Here is an 18845-nt window from a genome sequence, read left to right as displayed (position 1 = left end):
CCCCGAGGCTGAATGAGGTGTTGGGGTTTGCTGCTTTTAAACCACCTTCAAGCCAGCCCAGCCCGGCTGGGGGGGTGGGTGGCAGGGCCTGCGTATCGAGGAAGAATCGACCGGTTCGGCCTCCTATGGGTCTCGAATTGGGAGCCGACTTTGAGCCGTTGTGCTTTGCGTGCAGCCCCCCACAACGCACCTTGACACACCACGAGTTAGCCGGTCCCGATGCCGCCGTTTCGTTGGCACAATTTATTTTGTAATATCTCAGTGGCCAGCAGAGGGAAAGCCCCAAGTCTCTAACCCTTCTGTCCTGCAGTGTCGTTTTTTCGCAGGTCTGTAAGCATTGTGTAGGATCCTAAGGCGTGTTGTTAACTTAGATACCATACATATATAGAAACCACGTTGGATTTTTATGTAATCTGAGATTGGATGCATTGTTAATTGTAGTATTGTATGAAATATATTAATCATGCTTGGGCTAATATTATTTTCTTCCCTGTATACAGTGTATGATGTCTTATTATGTATGAATAATACTGATGGTAATCAAAACAAACACTTGGTGTATGTTAGAGGTGCACAGTGTAATAATTAACATGATTGTACATTATATTTGTATACATTGTAAACCGGCTTACTGTATATGTGAAAATCTTGCTAAAAAAAGAAAAATGAAAAAACAAACAAGCCAAGTTTGAATGCTGTGGAATCCTACATGTTGATGTACATTCTCTTATCTAGCTGTAATGTGGTGTAACATAAATTATACCCAAGTAACTTGAGTGGACATTTTTCAAGCTTTGTATAACTGAATGGGAGTCGTTCCCCTTTCGTGTCAATACTCTCGTGTAATTTTATTCTTTATCACTGTTAATACGTTTCAGATTACATTTTTGTTTGGATTTTTATCATGGTTCGACTGCTGTGCATATACATAGTTAACGTTTGGCTTTATACTTTGCTCACCCCTTCTCTAACGTAGTTACCATGGAAAAAAATATAATGTAATGAATTTATTTCCTTGTAAAATCGGTGCCGATCCGGCTATATAAAGCGATGTACAGGAGGGAATTTGAGTTTAAAAGAAAAATGCACTCAACTATCTATATTCACCTTTTGCTTTCATCTTGGATTCGCGGTTCATTTTCAAAAGGGCACGGAAAGTTTCTGGTTTTTCACCCTCCCCCCTCAAGACTGTTTTGAGTACGAAACCTATGACCCGCACGCGCTGCTCGTCACCGGCGTGGCCACTTTACGGCTCTTTCACGAACAAGAACACCACCACCACCGAAACCTAAAATACGCGCGGAAAGTTACGAACCGTTCCAAGTGAAAAAGAGTCCGCTGTGTAAATGGATGCATGCCCGTGAATTCCTTATCGTGGCTGCTACCGGTGCCCGCTCGCCCGCCCTATTTGCTTTGTGAACGTGGTGATGTGCGCACGTTTTGGAACGCATCAAAAGCGAATCCCACCCATCTCTCTGGCCTTGTCTTAAAAATTCAATTGCACCGTGCGTGTGCGTGCGTGCGTGCTGAAACTTGGAAGAAATGAAATTAAAACGTCCCCCCCGCCCATAATATTTGCCATCTTCATTTTGGGGACTCGCAAACACCGTTACGTGTCACGTACGTGTTAAAGGCTTCTTTGTTTCCATGGCAACTATTTTATTTACACAAAAAACCCCCACGTATTACTGTAGTCAAATGGAGCCACGTTTTTCAACCCAGTGCCGTCTGCTTTTTGACCTCAATTTCACGCTTTTTTTTCGCTCACCAAGCAACGATACTTATTAATACTGTATTAATGATGTATTAGTGATGCGTTGAGTATAAATTACGCTACTAATAAAGAAAGGAGAAAAAAACCCTCGGTTGTAACGATTTTGATTTTATTCGCTTGTGTGGCGTTGGTCGCTGGGGTGCGAGTGGCATTGGGCTCCATTCCCACAACCTGATCAATGTTTCGGGTGTTGGTGAGCATCGTTATCAACCATGCTCTCTCCGTTGCAACATAAATCCAAAAGTCATCTCGTGGTCCCACGATGCCAATTGTCCATCTTGATGTTGCTGCACAAGAGATGATCCCATTTTCTCCATCTGCTTTTGGGGTCTTAATTCCCGGTTTTGGATCGTTCGACTCATGCCATTGTCAGCCTCAACCATCGGTCATCATCGCACTCTTCTTGAGTCGTCTCTAATTTGCATTGATGCATGTGTTCCTCTAAGCGTAATACCAACCATGCATCTTCACACTTTTCAGCATTTTTATTTGCTTCGTAGGTGTCTGATCTCGGTCTTCCTGGGGTAATAATGACAATTGTGAAATGTTTTTAGACGAATGTCCTTTATTTTGCGGTCGCCCAAATCTGTATCCCGAGCTTGTCTTTATTCAGGTACCATCAAAATACGTTTTGATTCCTGAGAAGAAATGAATTGTGGTATGTTCGAGTCACTGGCTGACCAAACGAATCCTGCTGTGTCCGCCTTTCTCATCAGATCTGACACGAAGCAGCATCTTACACAAAGGGAGAAACTTGTGTGTCTCGCCAGCAAGCGTAGCAGGCGTGGGACTGCGAGTTTGCCAATAAATTGCATTTCTGTTCTTGCCCTCATGCTTGTGGGGTTTCTCCAGGGTTTTCTGGATTCCTTCCACCACGACTGCGGGGGGAGTTGAAACATTTACATCTGTGCATCACCGCCAGGTGCAATCCGCATCTACTGCTGCCACGGTTTGTGCAGTTGATGCGGTTTGGGCTGAACCACGGGTATCGGTGGAAGATCAAAACCCAGGGAGTGAGGTTATTGGCTGTGGTGGTTATGCCTCAAACATTGACTTGCACGTCCCATGGTTCCGTTCTGGGTGGCCACAGTCGCATCAGCTTCCCCGTGAGACCGTCTGCGTCGGGTCTGTAAATTTGTAAAGGTAGTACAGGGGAAGAGCGGTCACAGGGGGGTAATGACAGGGGAATTGGCATGGGAAGAGACGAAGGGCCACAGGGGGGTAATGACAGGTGAATGGGCAGACAGGGAAACGATCTGGCGTCTACGAGAAGGATCGAGAACAGGGGCTGTGGCCAAGTGATGGAAGGGGGCACGTGCGGATCAGGGACCGAGAGAAAGGACGTGGCCACGGGTCAAGGGAGATGGCCACGCTGAGGATAAAAGGAGACGAGGAGAGGCTCGGAGCTGCTGTTAGAGTCGGGGTCTTCGCCTGTCGAGTGTGCGTGTCTTCAAACACATTCCTGCGGAGGGAGCTGGTAGGAACGTTGGGTTGCTCGGTCAATGGCCAGGATCAACGGCGGCGTGGTTTATTCCGCAAATATGCCCGACTGTAAGGGCGGGCACAAGCCGGCGTGAGTAGGTTAAACGTTGAGTTTTATAAGGGCACCACGGGGTGACCAGCCCCTCCCCACCCAGCCCCACCCCCAACCCACCGACAACCTCCCCACCCAGCCCCTCCCCACCCAGCCCCTCCCCACCCCACCCAGCCCCAACCCACCCACCTCCCCACCCAGCCCCTCCCTGCACGACGGACACAATAATCCCCTGTGGGCTGGTGTAACCAGGAGGTTCCTCCCAGTAAGCTCACAAGAACAGCGTCTCGTGGAGTCGTTCCACATTGATTTCAGTGTTGGCGCCACCTGGCGGTCAGTTGGGAATTGCACTCGAAGCAAAACTCGTTGAAGGTAAAGTCTTCACGAGAATCGGTCTCGAGCTCGACAGTTGTATTAATATTTGCACACAAACTCGGGCTTAATAAACCGAACTGCTGATGAGGCCCACAGAGTCGAAACCGGTCTGGGGGTTTGCGTGCTTAAATGCTGCTGAATTTTTGTGTGGAAATCCATCAGGCAACAGATGAGAATGCAGTTTTATTCATTTTTCATTTACAGTATAAAGAAAACACATCCATAGGATGGTCTAGTAGCGGCTAGCGATAGATGAAGCAGCCAGGGCAGTAAGAGGCTAACTTTAATAAGAGATGAATTTCAATAAGAGACCAACTTTAATAACAGACAAACTTTAGCATCCTATCAGTTGCCAACAATAAGCACGGCCGCATCTCTGATGAGCAGGGTTCGCTACGTACGTACGGTGGAAAGGAAGTTCAACATACCATACATACCTTCAAGCCAACTAATTCGAGAGTACTGCTGTGCGTGGGAAACGGAACTTGAAATTCACTCAATGTTATTGGCAGGCCCGGGGTGTGTTGACACGGGGGGGGGGGGGCATTGACATCAAGTGCAGGCGTTTACGATACAAAAAAAATCAGACCCAAATTAACAGATTCTACGGCGCATGCAAATGACGACGACATGCGGTGTGTATATAGGAGGCCGCTACACTTTATTTACACAGCAGCGTACTACGTCCGGGGTAATGGATGGAACACGTTACAATCCACACAAAACGAAAACTCCAAATGCCTCTTTTTTAAAACCACACAATAAAAAGCTAAAACGTAGCACAGTTGAATAGTGTTAAATCAAATGTCGAAAATAGAAACGCACTACATATATGCCGTCTGAACAAACTCCCAAACTAAAGAGACAGCTACATATATGGAAGAGAATGTCCTTGCACACGACAACCAAATATCTTCTGGGCCACCCTTACACGAAATTAAATAAATCATTCGGCCTTTGAGACAATTACTAAAAGCATAATTAAAATGACTCGTGCTGGGAAAGCTTGTATTTTCACATCCCAAAGCCGCAACTTTGCAACATCATAAAATCTGCGCCCAGTGTACACGTGATCCACAGTCGTATATGTTTTTGGTGGTATGCCCCTGCTGGTTTGAAAACCATTTAAATGTTAAAAGAAAAAAGTCACCGGCTTTTTTTCCCCGCTCCCACCAACGCAATATTCCACTAATGTCACGCTCACTCTCAAACGAAAGTTTCCAAAAGATCCCTCTCGAAAGCACTTTATCGATACTTCTCCCACGCGTTCTCCCGAGTTGTTCACAATGACGCCCAAATGTTTAGTTCCACATTGCGGGGGAGCTTCGTCAGTTCCAGTTCCACTCCGCGTGCGGCGGGAGCATCTTTGATTAAAAGTTCGCGAAGAAGCTCCCAAAGCACGCAGAGTAAAACATTGGGACATTTTTGCCGAACGAGACGCGGAACAACCCACATGCACATCGGAGAGCGATGTGGCCATATAACCGTGAAGACCTACGCAGTAGTATCATCACTTTTCCTATCTTCTAAAGACAGTACATCTAAAATGCATGTTGCACAGTCATCTTCAGGTTCACATTTGCTGCACACGTTTTTCAACATTATTCTATTAGTGGTAGATTGAAACGAAATTAAATACTTCCTCAAAGTAAAACGTTCTGGAAGTAATGCTGCACAGCAGTGGCATGAGTGAAGGAACAAAATACTGGCTTGTGCAATTACACCGGTGCATGCCATTTCATTAGAGTTTGGAATTGCCCTCTTAAATGTTCAATTGCCTTAATATTAGAATTCTGTGCCATTATCTTAACACACACGGGTGTCGATATGAAGCAGCATCAATTAGATGCTGAGCCACAGTGTTGTGTGCAGTGCTGCGCAAACAAAAAAAACCCCAGGGTATTTCATTACGGGTGTTCTATAAATACAACGCGTCAGGTGCAGGGTGTGGGGGACCTGCAAGGCGACACAATCAAAATAGTTGGATGTGCAACAGATGTAATCATGATGCCAACAGCCACACCTTACGTGTGGGATTAAAAACAACTCTGCCACGTTGGGAGCACAACACCAATTCGTATGAAGCGCTGCATTTGGCCTGGGTAAGGGTTGCAACCCTTCCACACGCAAACAAAAATAGGCCGGCCAAACAACCTGGCAACAGCGAGATTAACAATGGCGTTTCTTAAGTGCTTTACCAAGTTATCCGTTAACTTTTGGGCAGATGTTTGCAAAAGGAACACACGACAAAAAAAATCTGCATTTTGTATAATGACCGGATAGGAATTCAGGAAAAATATTTGGAAGGAATGTTCATGCTCGGGCCACCACTGGTAACTTTACTCTCAGCCTAACCATCAATTTATAGATGACACTATCCAAGCAAATGCAAGCATAGCAAGTCCTGATAACACTTTACTCGATGACCAGTAGATAAGCGTAGAGCTACGAACAATGCTAGTAAAAATAACTATCTTTTTAGAAAAAATACAAATAGCTAAACTGAGATTTCAATAAACTTCATAACCTACAAGACTGCAACACAATCTAGAGTTATCCCACCCCTCCCCCCATAACAATTCTGCTTTAAAAATTAATGTGACTAAACATTACACAAATTTAACACATTAGTATAAAAATCATAGGTTTTCATTTAAATGAACCTTTGCAAGTCTGTAAATACGTTACAGTGTAATACTATAAGCCCGTTATACTACAAATATCACCAACGCTTTTATTGTAAAGAAATTCTGATTGAACAGTCAATGCCCCAGTGTGAGTGAGTGTAAAGTGGGCCCACAGTCGGCAAACAACCATCAGGCAAAGTAACAAAGACGGTTGCACAGGGGGGGGGGGGTAGTTTCTTTTGGGACTCCTGCCCCCCCCCAAAACACCGACAGTAGCGGTGTTAACGAGTCAGTTCGTCACAGTGGCACCGGGCAGTCTCCCGTCATTCTGCGGACGATGCAGACCACAGACCACACCGCGAGAGTTTTACGCACGCAAAGCTCCCCCACCCACACCACCAGCCCCATCGTATGGACCCCCTCTCAAGACTGTTGGGGCGAGCGAGAGAGACCTGTGAAGGCGCGGACACAACACGAGAGGATCGGTCGTAGGGTTGGTTCGGCAAAATGTTTGGCGCGGCGTGAACGCACAGCATCAGATACTCATTAAAGGTGAGTTGAACCTAGGCAGGGCCCCGAGACCAACTGAGATACGCGCCACCGATGGTATCCGTTACCAGGGATCGAACCCCAGGAATATCCAGATCTCAGCAGTGCACAAAAGCCACCGCACCACACACACGCACGCGCGCGCGCGCACACATACACACAGAACAAATTGTTTAAAATTAACTTAAAGTTCCCCAACAAAATGAATGTTAACATACATATAAATAGTTACACTTAAAAAAAGAACGCTTCAGCGAGCAGTAGAAAACTATGCAAGGTGGACCCCCCACTCGGTCGGCACGACGCGGCGCACCCCTTGAGAAGCGAGCGGTTTCAAACTCCTGCTGCCGGGTTCGGGCCAACCCAAGTGAGCAAACGCCAAACACTCGACCTGATCCAAGACACACCTCCATGTCGTCATACGGACCCTGCTGCCACAGAGCAGAGACGAGTTCGGGTGGGGGGATTGGGGTCACAAGGAAGAGGCAGGAGACGCCGCCTCGCCCACGGCACCCAATGCGTGACCCCCCCCCACCCCCCGCCGAGAGGTGCCCCTTCACAGCCACAAAACTTTGGTTTTTTTCTCTCTCCTCTCTAAGCGCAGTCTTGTGAGGTCCAAGATTAAGGTGCAACGGTGAATAACGATTAGGCATGCGATGATCTCAACTGCCAAGAAGATTCGATGAATTGCCATTATTCGAGGGTCTCCAGGATTAACATTGTCCCGTATTTTTTGTCGGGTAGCTTCGTCTCATTCGTGCAGTTTTGTTCACCGTATTAACCCGCACGCAATGTCAATTTATACCGCACAGATAATTTGCATACATTATAGTAGGTTGTCACATTCATGATGGGACGCGGACGCGCGCCGTTTGCATGCCTAACAATCGTCAACTTCCCCCGTGGCGACAAACAACAGAGCCTTGCGTGAGTTACGGGTCGGGCAAAGGGGGGTACAGGTTGACGTGACGGGTGGAAAACTGACCAACGATTAAAAACGGGGAATGCTGACGACTAAAGATACAACCAGAAATTCCAATAGTCTGCATTGATATGGTGGGGGGGTGGGGGGCAGAGGATCACCGCAGAGGTTAGACCACAAAATAACCCGCAAATTGTTGTCAAGCGGGCGCGGTGTGCCGCCGATGACGGGAGCAGTTGCAAAAGCGTCAAGAATCCACGAATTAAAAAGGCACTCGTGGATTATTGGATTTTTTTTTTGCTCCAATTTCGGAAAAGCATTCTCCGAAAGACCAGCGCGATTCGAACCCGTTAACTAAAACTGTACCAAGAAGCACCTGCAGCCTAAGCAGGCTGATTACATTTCAACACGACGTCACCAGAAGCTGAATCCAAGGCGACCGTACATATTGGTGGTGGGGGGGGGGGGGAGATTTGGAACTTCGCCTCTGCCCGTCCTCACAGCTGTTGGTGTAACACAACGCTGGCTTACGGCCTGCCGCCACTGCAGAGAACACTCTGCGTTTCATTTCCATTCAAACCCAATCCGTCTACAGGGCAAACCCGCTGCTGGATTGGGACCTCATCCCACGCCCAAAGCCGTTGACTGTTATTCCACCATGCTTCGCTACGCTCGTCATTGCAGGTTGCAGGCGGGGGCGTAGTGATGCAAGTACGGTCATGGATGTTGTGAGACTGCTCGCTGCTGCGCGACTAAAAACCCCGCGAGCCTCCTCACGACTCGTTGTACAGCCGTCCACGTACTATCCAGGCTCAAGCCCGCTTGCCACATCCCACGTAACTTGTCGAGGACATTGTGCATCTAATTTGAAGGAAAACAAACCTAAGGTGATGATGCAAAACACATTATTATGTTTAACAAGCATACGCATTTCCCGTGAAAGGAATTGGGTTATTTTTTTTGGCCTGGGCATTGGCACGTAAGGGTCTACTGCTGGCAGATTTCAGAGGGTCTTTAATATCCCTTCTACGGCAAACAGCGCACTTTGGTACTATCTCAGTTCCCAAATATGAACATACTGTGGCAAGATTTGCACGGTTCAACAAATCCCAACGAGCTTGTGGATGTTCCAGCTGCCAAGCCTGCACTAGAGGAAGTGCATTTGTCTCCCTAGGCTATCCGGCGAGCAGACGGAAAGCTTAAAAAACCACACACGGTTACAGCAACCGAGCGTTGGGTATGTACAGTCAAACGCAATGAGCCTTAATTAACGTTTGCAACTAAAAAAACAAGCCTACATATTTAATAAACTGGTGTTAAAAGTTCCCCAATTCCATCTGCTTATTTTAATCTCTGTTTGCTCATCCTTGACCACGATTCTAGATCAAGCCGTAATTGTCTTACTTGGTTGTGTACTCTGAATATCGGATCTCAACAACACCTTTTTTTTTTACCCATGGACACACCAAAGGGAAGGTGGTTAGTCGACGATGGATGTAAAAAGGAACGGGAAAGGATTTCGGGATAAAAGTGCCCAAGACGGACACCGAGGGCACGGCTCAAGATGAACAGCAGGAAGGAGGAAAGGAAGGAGCGCCTGGCAGGAAGGGGGAGGACTGCCTGTGCCAAGATGTCAGTGATGAGAGAGAGGGTGATGATGAGAGCGGAGGGAAGAGGGAGAGAGAGAGAGGCAGCAAAGTGAGCCGCAGAGCGGCGTTAGGGGTGGCCACACAAACGTGACGCAATTTAAGCGAGGCTTCGGATGATCTAAACATAAACAAGGGCATCCAGCCACTCCGAAATGAGTCGTGCGCAAGATAAACGACGATGCTGCACGTGAGAGAGTATGCAAAGTGTCAAATAATATTACAAACAGCGTCGGGAAAAATTACACGTTAATTTTTGACAAACGTGACAGAAAAGAAACCGTTGAGTCACCTTGCAAACCGTTCTATGCCGATCAAATGGACCCACCACTGTACCCAAAGGTAATTAAGAGACTGGATCAATACCTTGTCAAGTAAATTAGCACAGCACCTCATGTGAAATAAAACTGGACCCAACCGTTACAGTGAAATGTGGAGAACATTTAGCCTTTTTTTCTTTCAATCATCGTTAACCGACTACACAGTACAGCACAATTTAAAATAAATCTGTGCGCAGTACACCACCCACTACTGCCTCCCCCCAGCACCCTTGTTCAGCCTTTGTGCGATGGGATTTTTTTTTTTTCGCGCGTCACCTTTGTCGGGACGAGCAGACGAAACGCGCAGCTACGCCGACCAATGGGACCAGGCCAGCCGAGGTGTGCGATTCGCACCCCAACCATCCTTCTCACCCCTTAGAGTCGACATCACATCTGTCATTGTCCGGGCCCCCCCCCTGTAATTATTAGTCGAGGCTCGGACCTCGTAAATAGCGGGGATTGCTCCTTGTTTAATTACGCACGCCCTTCGTCCGGCAGGGGGGGGGGGGGCGGTCCTCCGCGTCCCGGCCTTTACAATCGGATCGTCTTCGGCTTGCAGACGGAGCGCGTCTCCCCCCCCCCCCTCCCCCCACAGAGCGCGACGCGGCAGAAGAGCAGTTGGCGTACATTCTCTCGTGTCCACGCGACCGCACGACGACGGTGAGCGCCGTGGGCCCCCCCCAACCCCCCTGCCCGCCCCCCACCCCTCGAGGCTTTTTGGTGGCACGGACTACCTCGACGCGGCAGCACCGGCAAAGAACCACCCCGGTTACTGTCGGCTAGGGGTACGGTTGGGTTTTTAGCCGGGGGCCCAGGAAGAAGGGGGGGGCAAACACGACGCCACCACCGAGCCTCACTGCCCTAACCGCTTTGACAAGGCATTGGTCATACCCTATGCATATGCTAAATAAAGGCAACGTATACTTTATACACACGATGTTAGCAAAGGTGCTTGACTTGTGTACAAACGGATCATTCTTTGCATTCTACGCAGGTCGTGTGTTTTACATGTTCTCGCGGTCACTGCGGTGGTTGTTTTTCCGGGTTGCGCGAGACAAAATGCAGACTTGGGTTTTAAAATAAATTGGCGCGCACACGGGGAGAGGGGGGGGGGCTTTCTGCTTGGAGATTAATTCAAGTGTTGTCTTGTTGTTATTTCTCATCAGCGGGCAGAGTGTAGATTCAGCGTACAGATGTGAGCATAAATTGTTTGGCATCCGATAGTGCAAAAAAAACACATCTCAGCAGACGAGCTCGCCCGTCCAGTTTCAGACCAGGCAAGAACAACATGTAACGCATGTTTGCCAGCGCTTGTTGTCATCATCATCATCATCCGTAGAATTCTAAACCAGCAGTCCGCGTGCAAGGGGCGCCCCAGCGGTTAGCCGGACACTCCCGACATGTACAAACAACACACACCCCCATCAGGTGTGGCGTTAAGGCCATTTGTAGGAAACGCCGCCTACGCACGCCCGAAAGGATCCTTACGCCAAGCATCAATCACCGCTGTTCGCACGTGCGCGTCTTTGGCTGCACACGCGAACGAAGAGCGTCGCACCGTGGATGTTCCCCTCCGGCGTGCCACGCAGCGCTTTTTTTTTTTTAAACATTCCGTTTTTGTTTTTCTCCATCGCCACGTCACTCGAATTCGGGTGCTTCCATTTTGACGCTGCCGCCGCCGCCTCCACCGCCACCTTGGTTGGCGAGCGCCAGGATGGAGTGGTTCACGGCCGCCATCTCCACCGCCAGTGAGATGGGGTCCGGCTGGTGCTCGCTCTGGCTCTCGTCCTATAGGTGCAGGGCAGATGGGTCGGGGGGTGGGGGCGAGAGGGTCAGAGAGATGCAAAAAAAAGTGACAAGATGTACGTATGTAGAACTTCTTTCGCACCGTACGTAGCCGACCGTGCTAATCGAAGGCACAGTTCAGATAATCGTGCGTGCCAATCATCGTGCTTGCAGGCAATTTACACGCAATGTGTTGTGCGTTCTGACCAGCCCGATGTACGCATGCGCTGTTGAGCCGTAGAGTGTAATCGGGGCTACAAAATCTTCTTCCGCGTTTTTTCCCCACTCACGCAGTCTGCATACTCCTCGGTATATTTCTCAACTCATTCCTGTCCTGGGCAACCATCTCCTGGTCCATTACAGCCCTTCGCATCCTGGCTCACCACTTCAAGCCACTTCTCCACCCCGACACTTCCACGTCCACCTCTTTAGCGATGCGATTCTCCCCTCTTCGTGTGACATACCCTAACTTGCCGAGTCCACTCGTTTCCAGGGGGTTAAAAACAATACAGCCCCTCATATATATGGGCTGTCTGTTTGCCAATTTTGGTTAACGTTTCGTTAAATGTATTCCACGCGGACCCCTAACAATGTAGCTGTCCGCTAATTGCTGATCTTTTCCATGCAAAGCCGCTGCACATTACACACATCTGAGGGTTGGTGATCATGGAAAGCTGCAACATGGCAGGAGATGGGGGGGGGAAATCACGAAGCTTAGCGTTTGAGAAACTGACTGTTAAGAAATGTAAGTGGGTCTGGGTAGCACTAGAAGGGCAGGTCATGGCTGCCGATGACGACACCACAAGTAAGAACGTCCCCGGTCAAACAGCGAGTCATAAACCTCGATTTAAAGCTTTCGTGACTGCAGGGATTCATCTTCTTGGTTCTTTCGGTAAAGTCTTCTCGACAGACCTGTTCTCCACCTGAGGACGGCTGCTTGCGTTGTGGCCGAAACGTCGTGAGAATTATTTTAGTATGTTTTATTTTTATTATTTTATTATTTCCATTCTACGTGACTTTACCGAAAGAACCAAGAAGAGTCATAAACCGTCGTGGCAGGAGCCCGCGAGAAATGATCACGCAAGCAGCGATAAACCCCGGCCCCAGCACACCTGCTCCGAATACTCGGGGCCCTCCACGTCGTCCGAGATGGAGTGAGCACCGGGACTCTGGACCTCCAGGCCGTGACTCTCCAGTATCGCTGCTTCTTTGGGAAAGACAAACGTGCTGTTACGACACTGCATGGCGGGAACACATACGTCACGACACTGTATGATTTCACAGATGTGCTGCACAGCTCTCAAATGCGTTTTCGGGTAATATCACGCGTTGCCCGGCTTGACGCCCGATGTTCTCGCTCACGTGCCAGAAGCTTCTACCGAAACCTGAACCGAATTCCTGAAGAAACTTCTATCGCGCGGAGCGAAACGTCAGAAGTGAAGCCAAAAAATAACCCCGACAAATACATCGGAGAGCTGTGCGGTCGCGACCGCTGCAGAAGACCGTGCCTCCATCGCAGAGATCCTACGCTCGGTCCTTCGTTCCAGCACGAGACCGATATTCACGATCTCAGTATTCGAGTAGCAATGTACATGGTGAATTGTAACAACTTAGGCATCACGATTCAATTCTAGAAAATGCTTCGTCTTGTGATGTAACTATTTCCGTTGCAAAGGTTTTTTTTCTCTTCTGTTCAGCTCTGTTTCCGCCCCCCCACCAAGCCGACATACAACATTCGCGTACCGATCGCCACTGCGCTTGCCGTACCACCACTGGGGCCGAGAGGGGGGGGGGGGTTTGGCGTTGTTATTTTTTTTATAACTCTGCGAGATGGAAGCAGGGCCCATTGCCTCCGGCGCTGGGTTACAAGTTACAAGTGTGCGCCAAAATAAAGAAGGCCCCGAAAAAAGGCGAATGCCAGACAAAACCGGGTCCTCCGGTTTTTCCCTCCACATTTTAGAAAGATGCACTGGGATTATTTGGGTACCTATCAATGCCCAAGTGATGGGCCACTTTGATCAGCTGTCATTTATCTCCAGGTTGCTTCTGAAAAATAAGTTAATATCTCAGTGGGCTTTGCCTGGTAGGATGGGGATGTTTTTTTTGCATGTGTTTCAGTGATTTGTTTACCTTTCTTGTACTCTGCACTAGTATCATGTTTTTGTACTGTTTGTTGTTGTAAAATTCTTACCCACCCGATTGGAATCCTCCAGTATAAACAAATATTCCTATTCTATTTCTCTTACAAGGTCACGTCAACGCCGAAGGTGGCAAGTTGTTTTGTTTTGTCTGCAGCACCCTGGTGTTAAAAACGGCTTCGGTGGCGAACGCACCGGGGGGGGTGGGGGGGGCTGGGTCATCGTCTAGCCGAGTCGTGGACAAGACGAAACGGAGCAAAGGTCACGTGAACTCGAGGGCAAAGGTCGCGTGAACTCGAGGGCGTACCTATGTTGGCTCGCCTTTTGATCTCCTTCCGCCGGTTTGCGAACCAGTTGTACACCTTGAGTGGCGTAACGCGCTCCAGCTCGGACAGTTTCTTGCCTGTGATAGCAAAGCGACGGGGGGGGGGGGGGCAAACACGTTAACAGCGCAGCCGACGGGGGGAAAAAAACGCTCCCCCCGCAACGCCAAGCTAGCGGGGAAAACTTGTAGCGACCCCACACCGTTGACAAGGCCGGCTCTTGTCGAAATGGAAAAACAATGCACGGAGAACATGTGCGTGTAACTGTAGCAGCTGCTGTTATGATGTTTTGACTACTAGCCTTGAATTGTATTACTTCAATTGCCTGGTCACCCTGAACACCGAGCCAAAAATCTAAATTGTTAACTCGGTGTGTATTTTCTCAGTTGATGTCACTGGGACATTGACACAAATTACTCCACAACTTACGCGGTAATTGCCCCTCCCTAAAAATCAAGCGCGACCACACAGCACACGTAACATTCAGAGTTATTTTAGACCAGGCAAGGGGGGCATCAATCGGCACGTTGTTGGGAAGGCGCGCACACACGTACCAGGTTTTTGGATGACAGCATTGCAGGCGTTGGCTATCTCCTCCCTCTTAGCTTCATCTGGGTACTGGTTTTCACTGAAGTAGCTGCAAACATAAATCGCAGAGGCAATTTGGTAAAAAAACACACAGAATTTGCCAGCGAGCAATCGCGTGCACAAAAGACATTTGAGTGTATTTATAACCGCAGCACCTGCGCTACTTAATGCAATCTGGTTTAACTGGTTTAAAGAGCAACTCCAGTAACAACAATCGCTTAAGCAATGCCGACTTCTTTTACAATGCGGTTACAACTAACCCTTTGCTCTATGCTTGATCTTGCTAATGTCAAAGTCATAACGTCATCAAGGCCCATGCCACTTTAACATCACTTCCATATTTTTGCTTTGTCCTGTAGTAGATCTCGAAAGCCCGCTTTCAGAGCACCCCGCAATCTAGCTCGAGGTCTTTCCTTTGCTCACCTGGACCTCTGGGCATCAATCTAATGTCTTGTAATCTCAGGATCAGAATATTTATTTATCCTGGAGGAATCCCATGAGCTGTAAAGCTCTTTTTCACAAATGTCCAATCGGGGCACGGGGTAAGAACGTTACAATAAGAAACAATACAAATCACCCAAACGCATATAAATAAAACTGAATCATCCCCATCCTACCAGGCAAAGCCCACTGAGGCATGAACGTATTTTTCAGAAGCGACCTGGACACAAATTATAGCTTAACAAAGTGGCCCATCATTTGGATATCTGCCCTTTATGTGTCCTACCCCCATTACAACCACTCCTCCTCACCACATCTTCACTTTCTTGTCACGTTATATTTAAAACTTACAAGACGCTGACCCGATTCTTACATGGAAATCTTAGCACCTTCAGTGCCTTTCACGAGTACATAAATTGAAAGACTATACACTTATTTTCTTGTTTCTTTGTCAAAGTCCAGCTTTCGGGCTCGTACAGCAATACATAATTCATGCCTGTCAATATAACATATTGTGGTGAAATTAGAGAAAAATTAACTCGCACACGATTAGCGCTGTTGGCTACGTACGGTGTGAAAGTTCAACTTACTTTCACTGCTGGATTATTATTTTTTTCCGCCCGAGGACGACCGCTTGTGTTGCGATCGAAACGTCTTGATATATTATTTTTTATTTTGTTTCATTTTTCTACCTACGTGACTTTACCGAAAGAACCAAAGAGTATGTACATACATACGTCATGTTCTACGATATACGTGGCAGTGGTGTGGAACTAGAGGCGACGTGGTCAAGTGATCAGGATGAACTCTGGCCACTCTGTTTTAACACCGCCAGCGTGCAGCGATAACAAAATTACGCCATAAAACGGGCCCGGTTGTCGCTGGGGCATACACACGCCAAAGCGCGCAGAGGGATATGGAGAACCACCATGACCCAGAAGTTGAATGCGACTGTTGCCGACCTCAATAAAACGTTGTTCCGCCAAAGTGGGCCAATTTCACTTGAAAATAATGTCACGTACGACAAACACTGCAAAGCTTTAAGGCCACGATAAATAACAAGCGACTTTACAGCAATCCGGTGTCGGCAAATTGTCACCGGCAATGCATTCATTGCGAGCAACTATGGCAACTTGGAATGGCAATGGAAAAAGAGTGTCGGGATTTCTGTCTGGCCAATAAAAAAATAGCGTGTTGGGTAACATCGCCTAGAGTTTGACCTCGGGTAGTCATGTGACCCATCTGTGATCCGACTAGTAGTTACCATCCCAGCTGCCCACTAGAGCAGTCAAATTTGTCGATATCCGGGCGACTCAATAGGCAATGGTGCAGCAACAATTTGTCGATGTCAAAGAACAGTCCGGCACGCTCCATTCTACTGCTAAGAGCAGTACTCCTAAGTGGGCGATGTCAGCAATTACACAGGAACCACGTGATCAGCGACTACACTCCGAGTAGAATAGAGCACTAACAGGTTTATAGCCAACAGCATTTCGTGAGCACAGAAGCTAATCACGCAGTCTCCACCAACAAAATAATTCCAAAATTACACAGAATATAAAACAACGTCGATTACTGGCTTGTGAAGGCCAACAGTTACTCAGCAGTAAAGATGATTTTTCTGGTCCCTTCACATTTACAATGCAGCTACTGCCCAAAGTCTTACAAGAAGCCCAGTGTTCTCTGTATATAAAGCAGGCGTGGGGAACGTTTTCCTTCATTGGAGGACCGAACAGAACTTTCAAATACCTCTGGTGCACCACACATAAGTTGACACGAAACTTTGATCACACGAGGACTGCATGCATTTACTGCGTGCTCGAAACTACTTGAAAGGCAAGAGCGTGCTGAAATAATTTCGCACATTTGGGTTTCGCTTAATTCTTTTTGTGGTAAGGCTATCACAAAGGTGCTACGTTTCACGCAGTATGCAGTAGTAACAGAGAGCGATGTTGCAATGAATAATCCCAATTGTAGGTAGTCTTCATGGAATTTGGCAAGCGTGGACCTTGACACCGACACGCCTGCTCATTTCAAATTACGCCAGGGAATGTTTAACGTCCATTGTGAAGCAGACGACGCTTATTTCGTGGTTTAATAGACACCGCTGCAATAACCAGGGTGACCTTACGGAGTCGAATCATGACAATCTCTGCGACAAGCGTGCGAACGTGCTACCACTGGGGCCACGTCAACAGCCAAAAATATGAAAAACGGGGTTGCCAGGTCGAAAATATGTCTTACTTGTACTCAATTAGTGCAGCGAAGATGCCTGTGTTAAACTGATAAACATCATGTGGGCCTGGGGAATTTGAGGCCCGATGGCACACAGGGCCTGAGGATAAGGGGCATAACCATCGCAAATTTATACCGGAGCTCGAATCGGAGAGATGGAAATTTTAAAAAATGCTCGTTTAGGTGGCCTCTAATGTTTTTATTTTCTTTATGTCAGGAGTGTTTTGGTTATATCCCTTCCCCCTTACTTTAAATAACAAAAGTCACCCTTACCCCTTTCGGTGGGACCCACCCTGCCCCCCCGCCCCCCGTACGGTTTGGGGCAGCGAGCCCATTCCCCATCTTTCTATCCCCTGCTTTTCATAACCGGTTTGGCGTATTCTTGACGGTGTGTGTACGAGCGCCACAACGTGATGCATCGGGCCCGCAAATTGCCTCAATAAAAAACATATTATATATATTTCATGTGGGCCGATGGGAAGCAAAAAGCCTTGCATCGCCCACGCGCTGTACGAGACGACGCCGCGGGCAGTGGAGCGGGCTTCACCACCCAAGCTCTACTTCCCCTCCAACTGCAACGTTCAGGCGAAACGCATGCTACCGATGTCGGTGGGCTTTTGGATAGTGGTGGTGGGGGGGGGGAAGGATTTCCACCACCTCTCCATGACGGTAAGGCACTCCTTGCGCCAGGTGAAGCGGCTGCCGCGCCGAACGCGAAGCGCTGCAGGGGTGCCCGTGCGCCAGTCCAATATCTCGTCCTGCTGGTGCTGCTGCTGTTGCTGCTGCTGCTGTTGCTGCTGCTGCTGCTGCTGGGGGCTAGGTGCAGGCCGCATGCTCAGGGTCGCTCCTACCAGAGCAAGTGCGCGCACACACACACAACACTTCATTGCCATGTTATCTTCTGAACGTCCACGCTGCTTACATTTTATACTTCTGTAAAAGAGTATTGTACTAATCAAGGAGCTGGAAGGATCGTTTATTGAGTCTGCAGCACAACATGTACACGTGGGGGAGATGAATTCCACATGGAGCCCCGAATTACACCTACGCAGGCCTCATGTCCTCTCCCCAGACCTTCCCAAATGTTGCAGGTCAGATCCTTTACCCCATCCTGAGTTTCCCCCCAACGGGTATCGAACTGACATTCAATCACCATTTAAAATTGGCTACGTTTCCATCCTCCAAACTCGCCGTCTAATCGGAATAAAGCATCTGGCCCTCCTCCGAAAACGAACAAGCCCTTGGCGAGCAGCCCATCAGCTCTCGCACCATGTACCCACTTGCTCTGTAGCCTAGAGTCAGCTCGAATTTCTCTCCTATCTCTCTCTCTCTCTGCCAGAAACATCAGCCGATTATATATTTTTAAGTTACAAGTCGATGGTAATTATTAACACTCTCATTCCGATGATGCACACGCACTGACATAAAATAACTTTATCGGTACCGAGCCTCCCACAAGGCCATGCGGGAAGGCGTGTGGCACATTTTGATGCCAGCTATTACAGTGCGGTCGTGTCACTACAATTTTCTACGGTGAGTAGGCGCTATGCCTCTCTGAATAAAATGAATGCTGCAACGCTTGCGCGAT

General features: G+C 48.2%; 1 protein-coding gene across 1 annotated transcript; it reads right to left on the bottom strand.

The window, feature by feature from the left end:
* Nucleotides 1–4327: 4327 nt before the first annotated feature.
* Nucleotides 4328–18123, bottom strand: HMBOX1 (homeobox containing 1). Its single transcript, XM_061569258.1, has 5 exons — nucleotides 17915–18123; nucleotides 14548–14630; nucleotides 13978–14073; nucleotides 12645–12736; nucleotides 4328–11535 (listed from the first exon to the last, which is right to left on the bottom strand). The coding sequence occupies exons 1-5, from the start codon at nucleotides 18088–18090 to the stop codon at nucleotides 11386–11388; spliced, it is 597 nt and encodes a 198-aa protein (XP_061425242.1). The 5' UTR covers nucleotides 18091–18123; the 3' UTR covers nucleotides 4328–11385.
* Between the last annotated feature and the right edge of the window lie 722 nt (nucleotides 18124–18845).

The sequence above is a fragment of the Lethenteron reissneri genome, chromosome 43 (assembly GCF_015708825.2).
Source record: "Lethenteron reissneri isolate LAM-NWPU_2019-01 chromosome 43, ASM1570882v1, whole genome shotgun sequence".
In the NCBI taxonomy this organism is placed as follows: domain Eukaryota; kingdom Metazoa; phylum Chordata; class Hyperoartia; order Petromyzontiformes; family Petromyzontidae; genus Lethenteron; species Lethenteron reissneri.
Note: the sequence above shows the minus strand (reverse complement) of the source record. Positions and strands in the feature narration are given on the sequence as shown.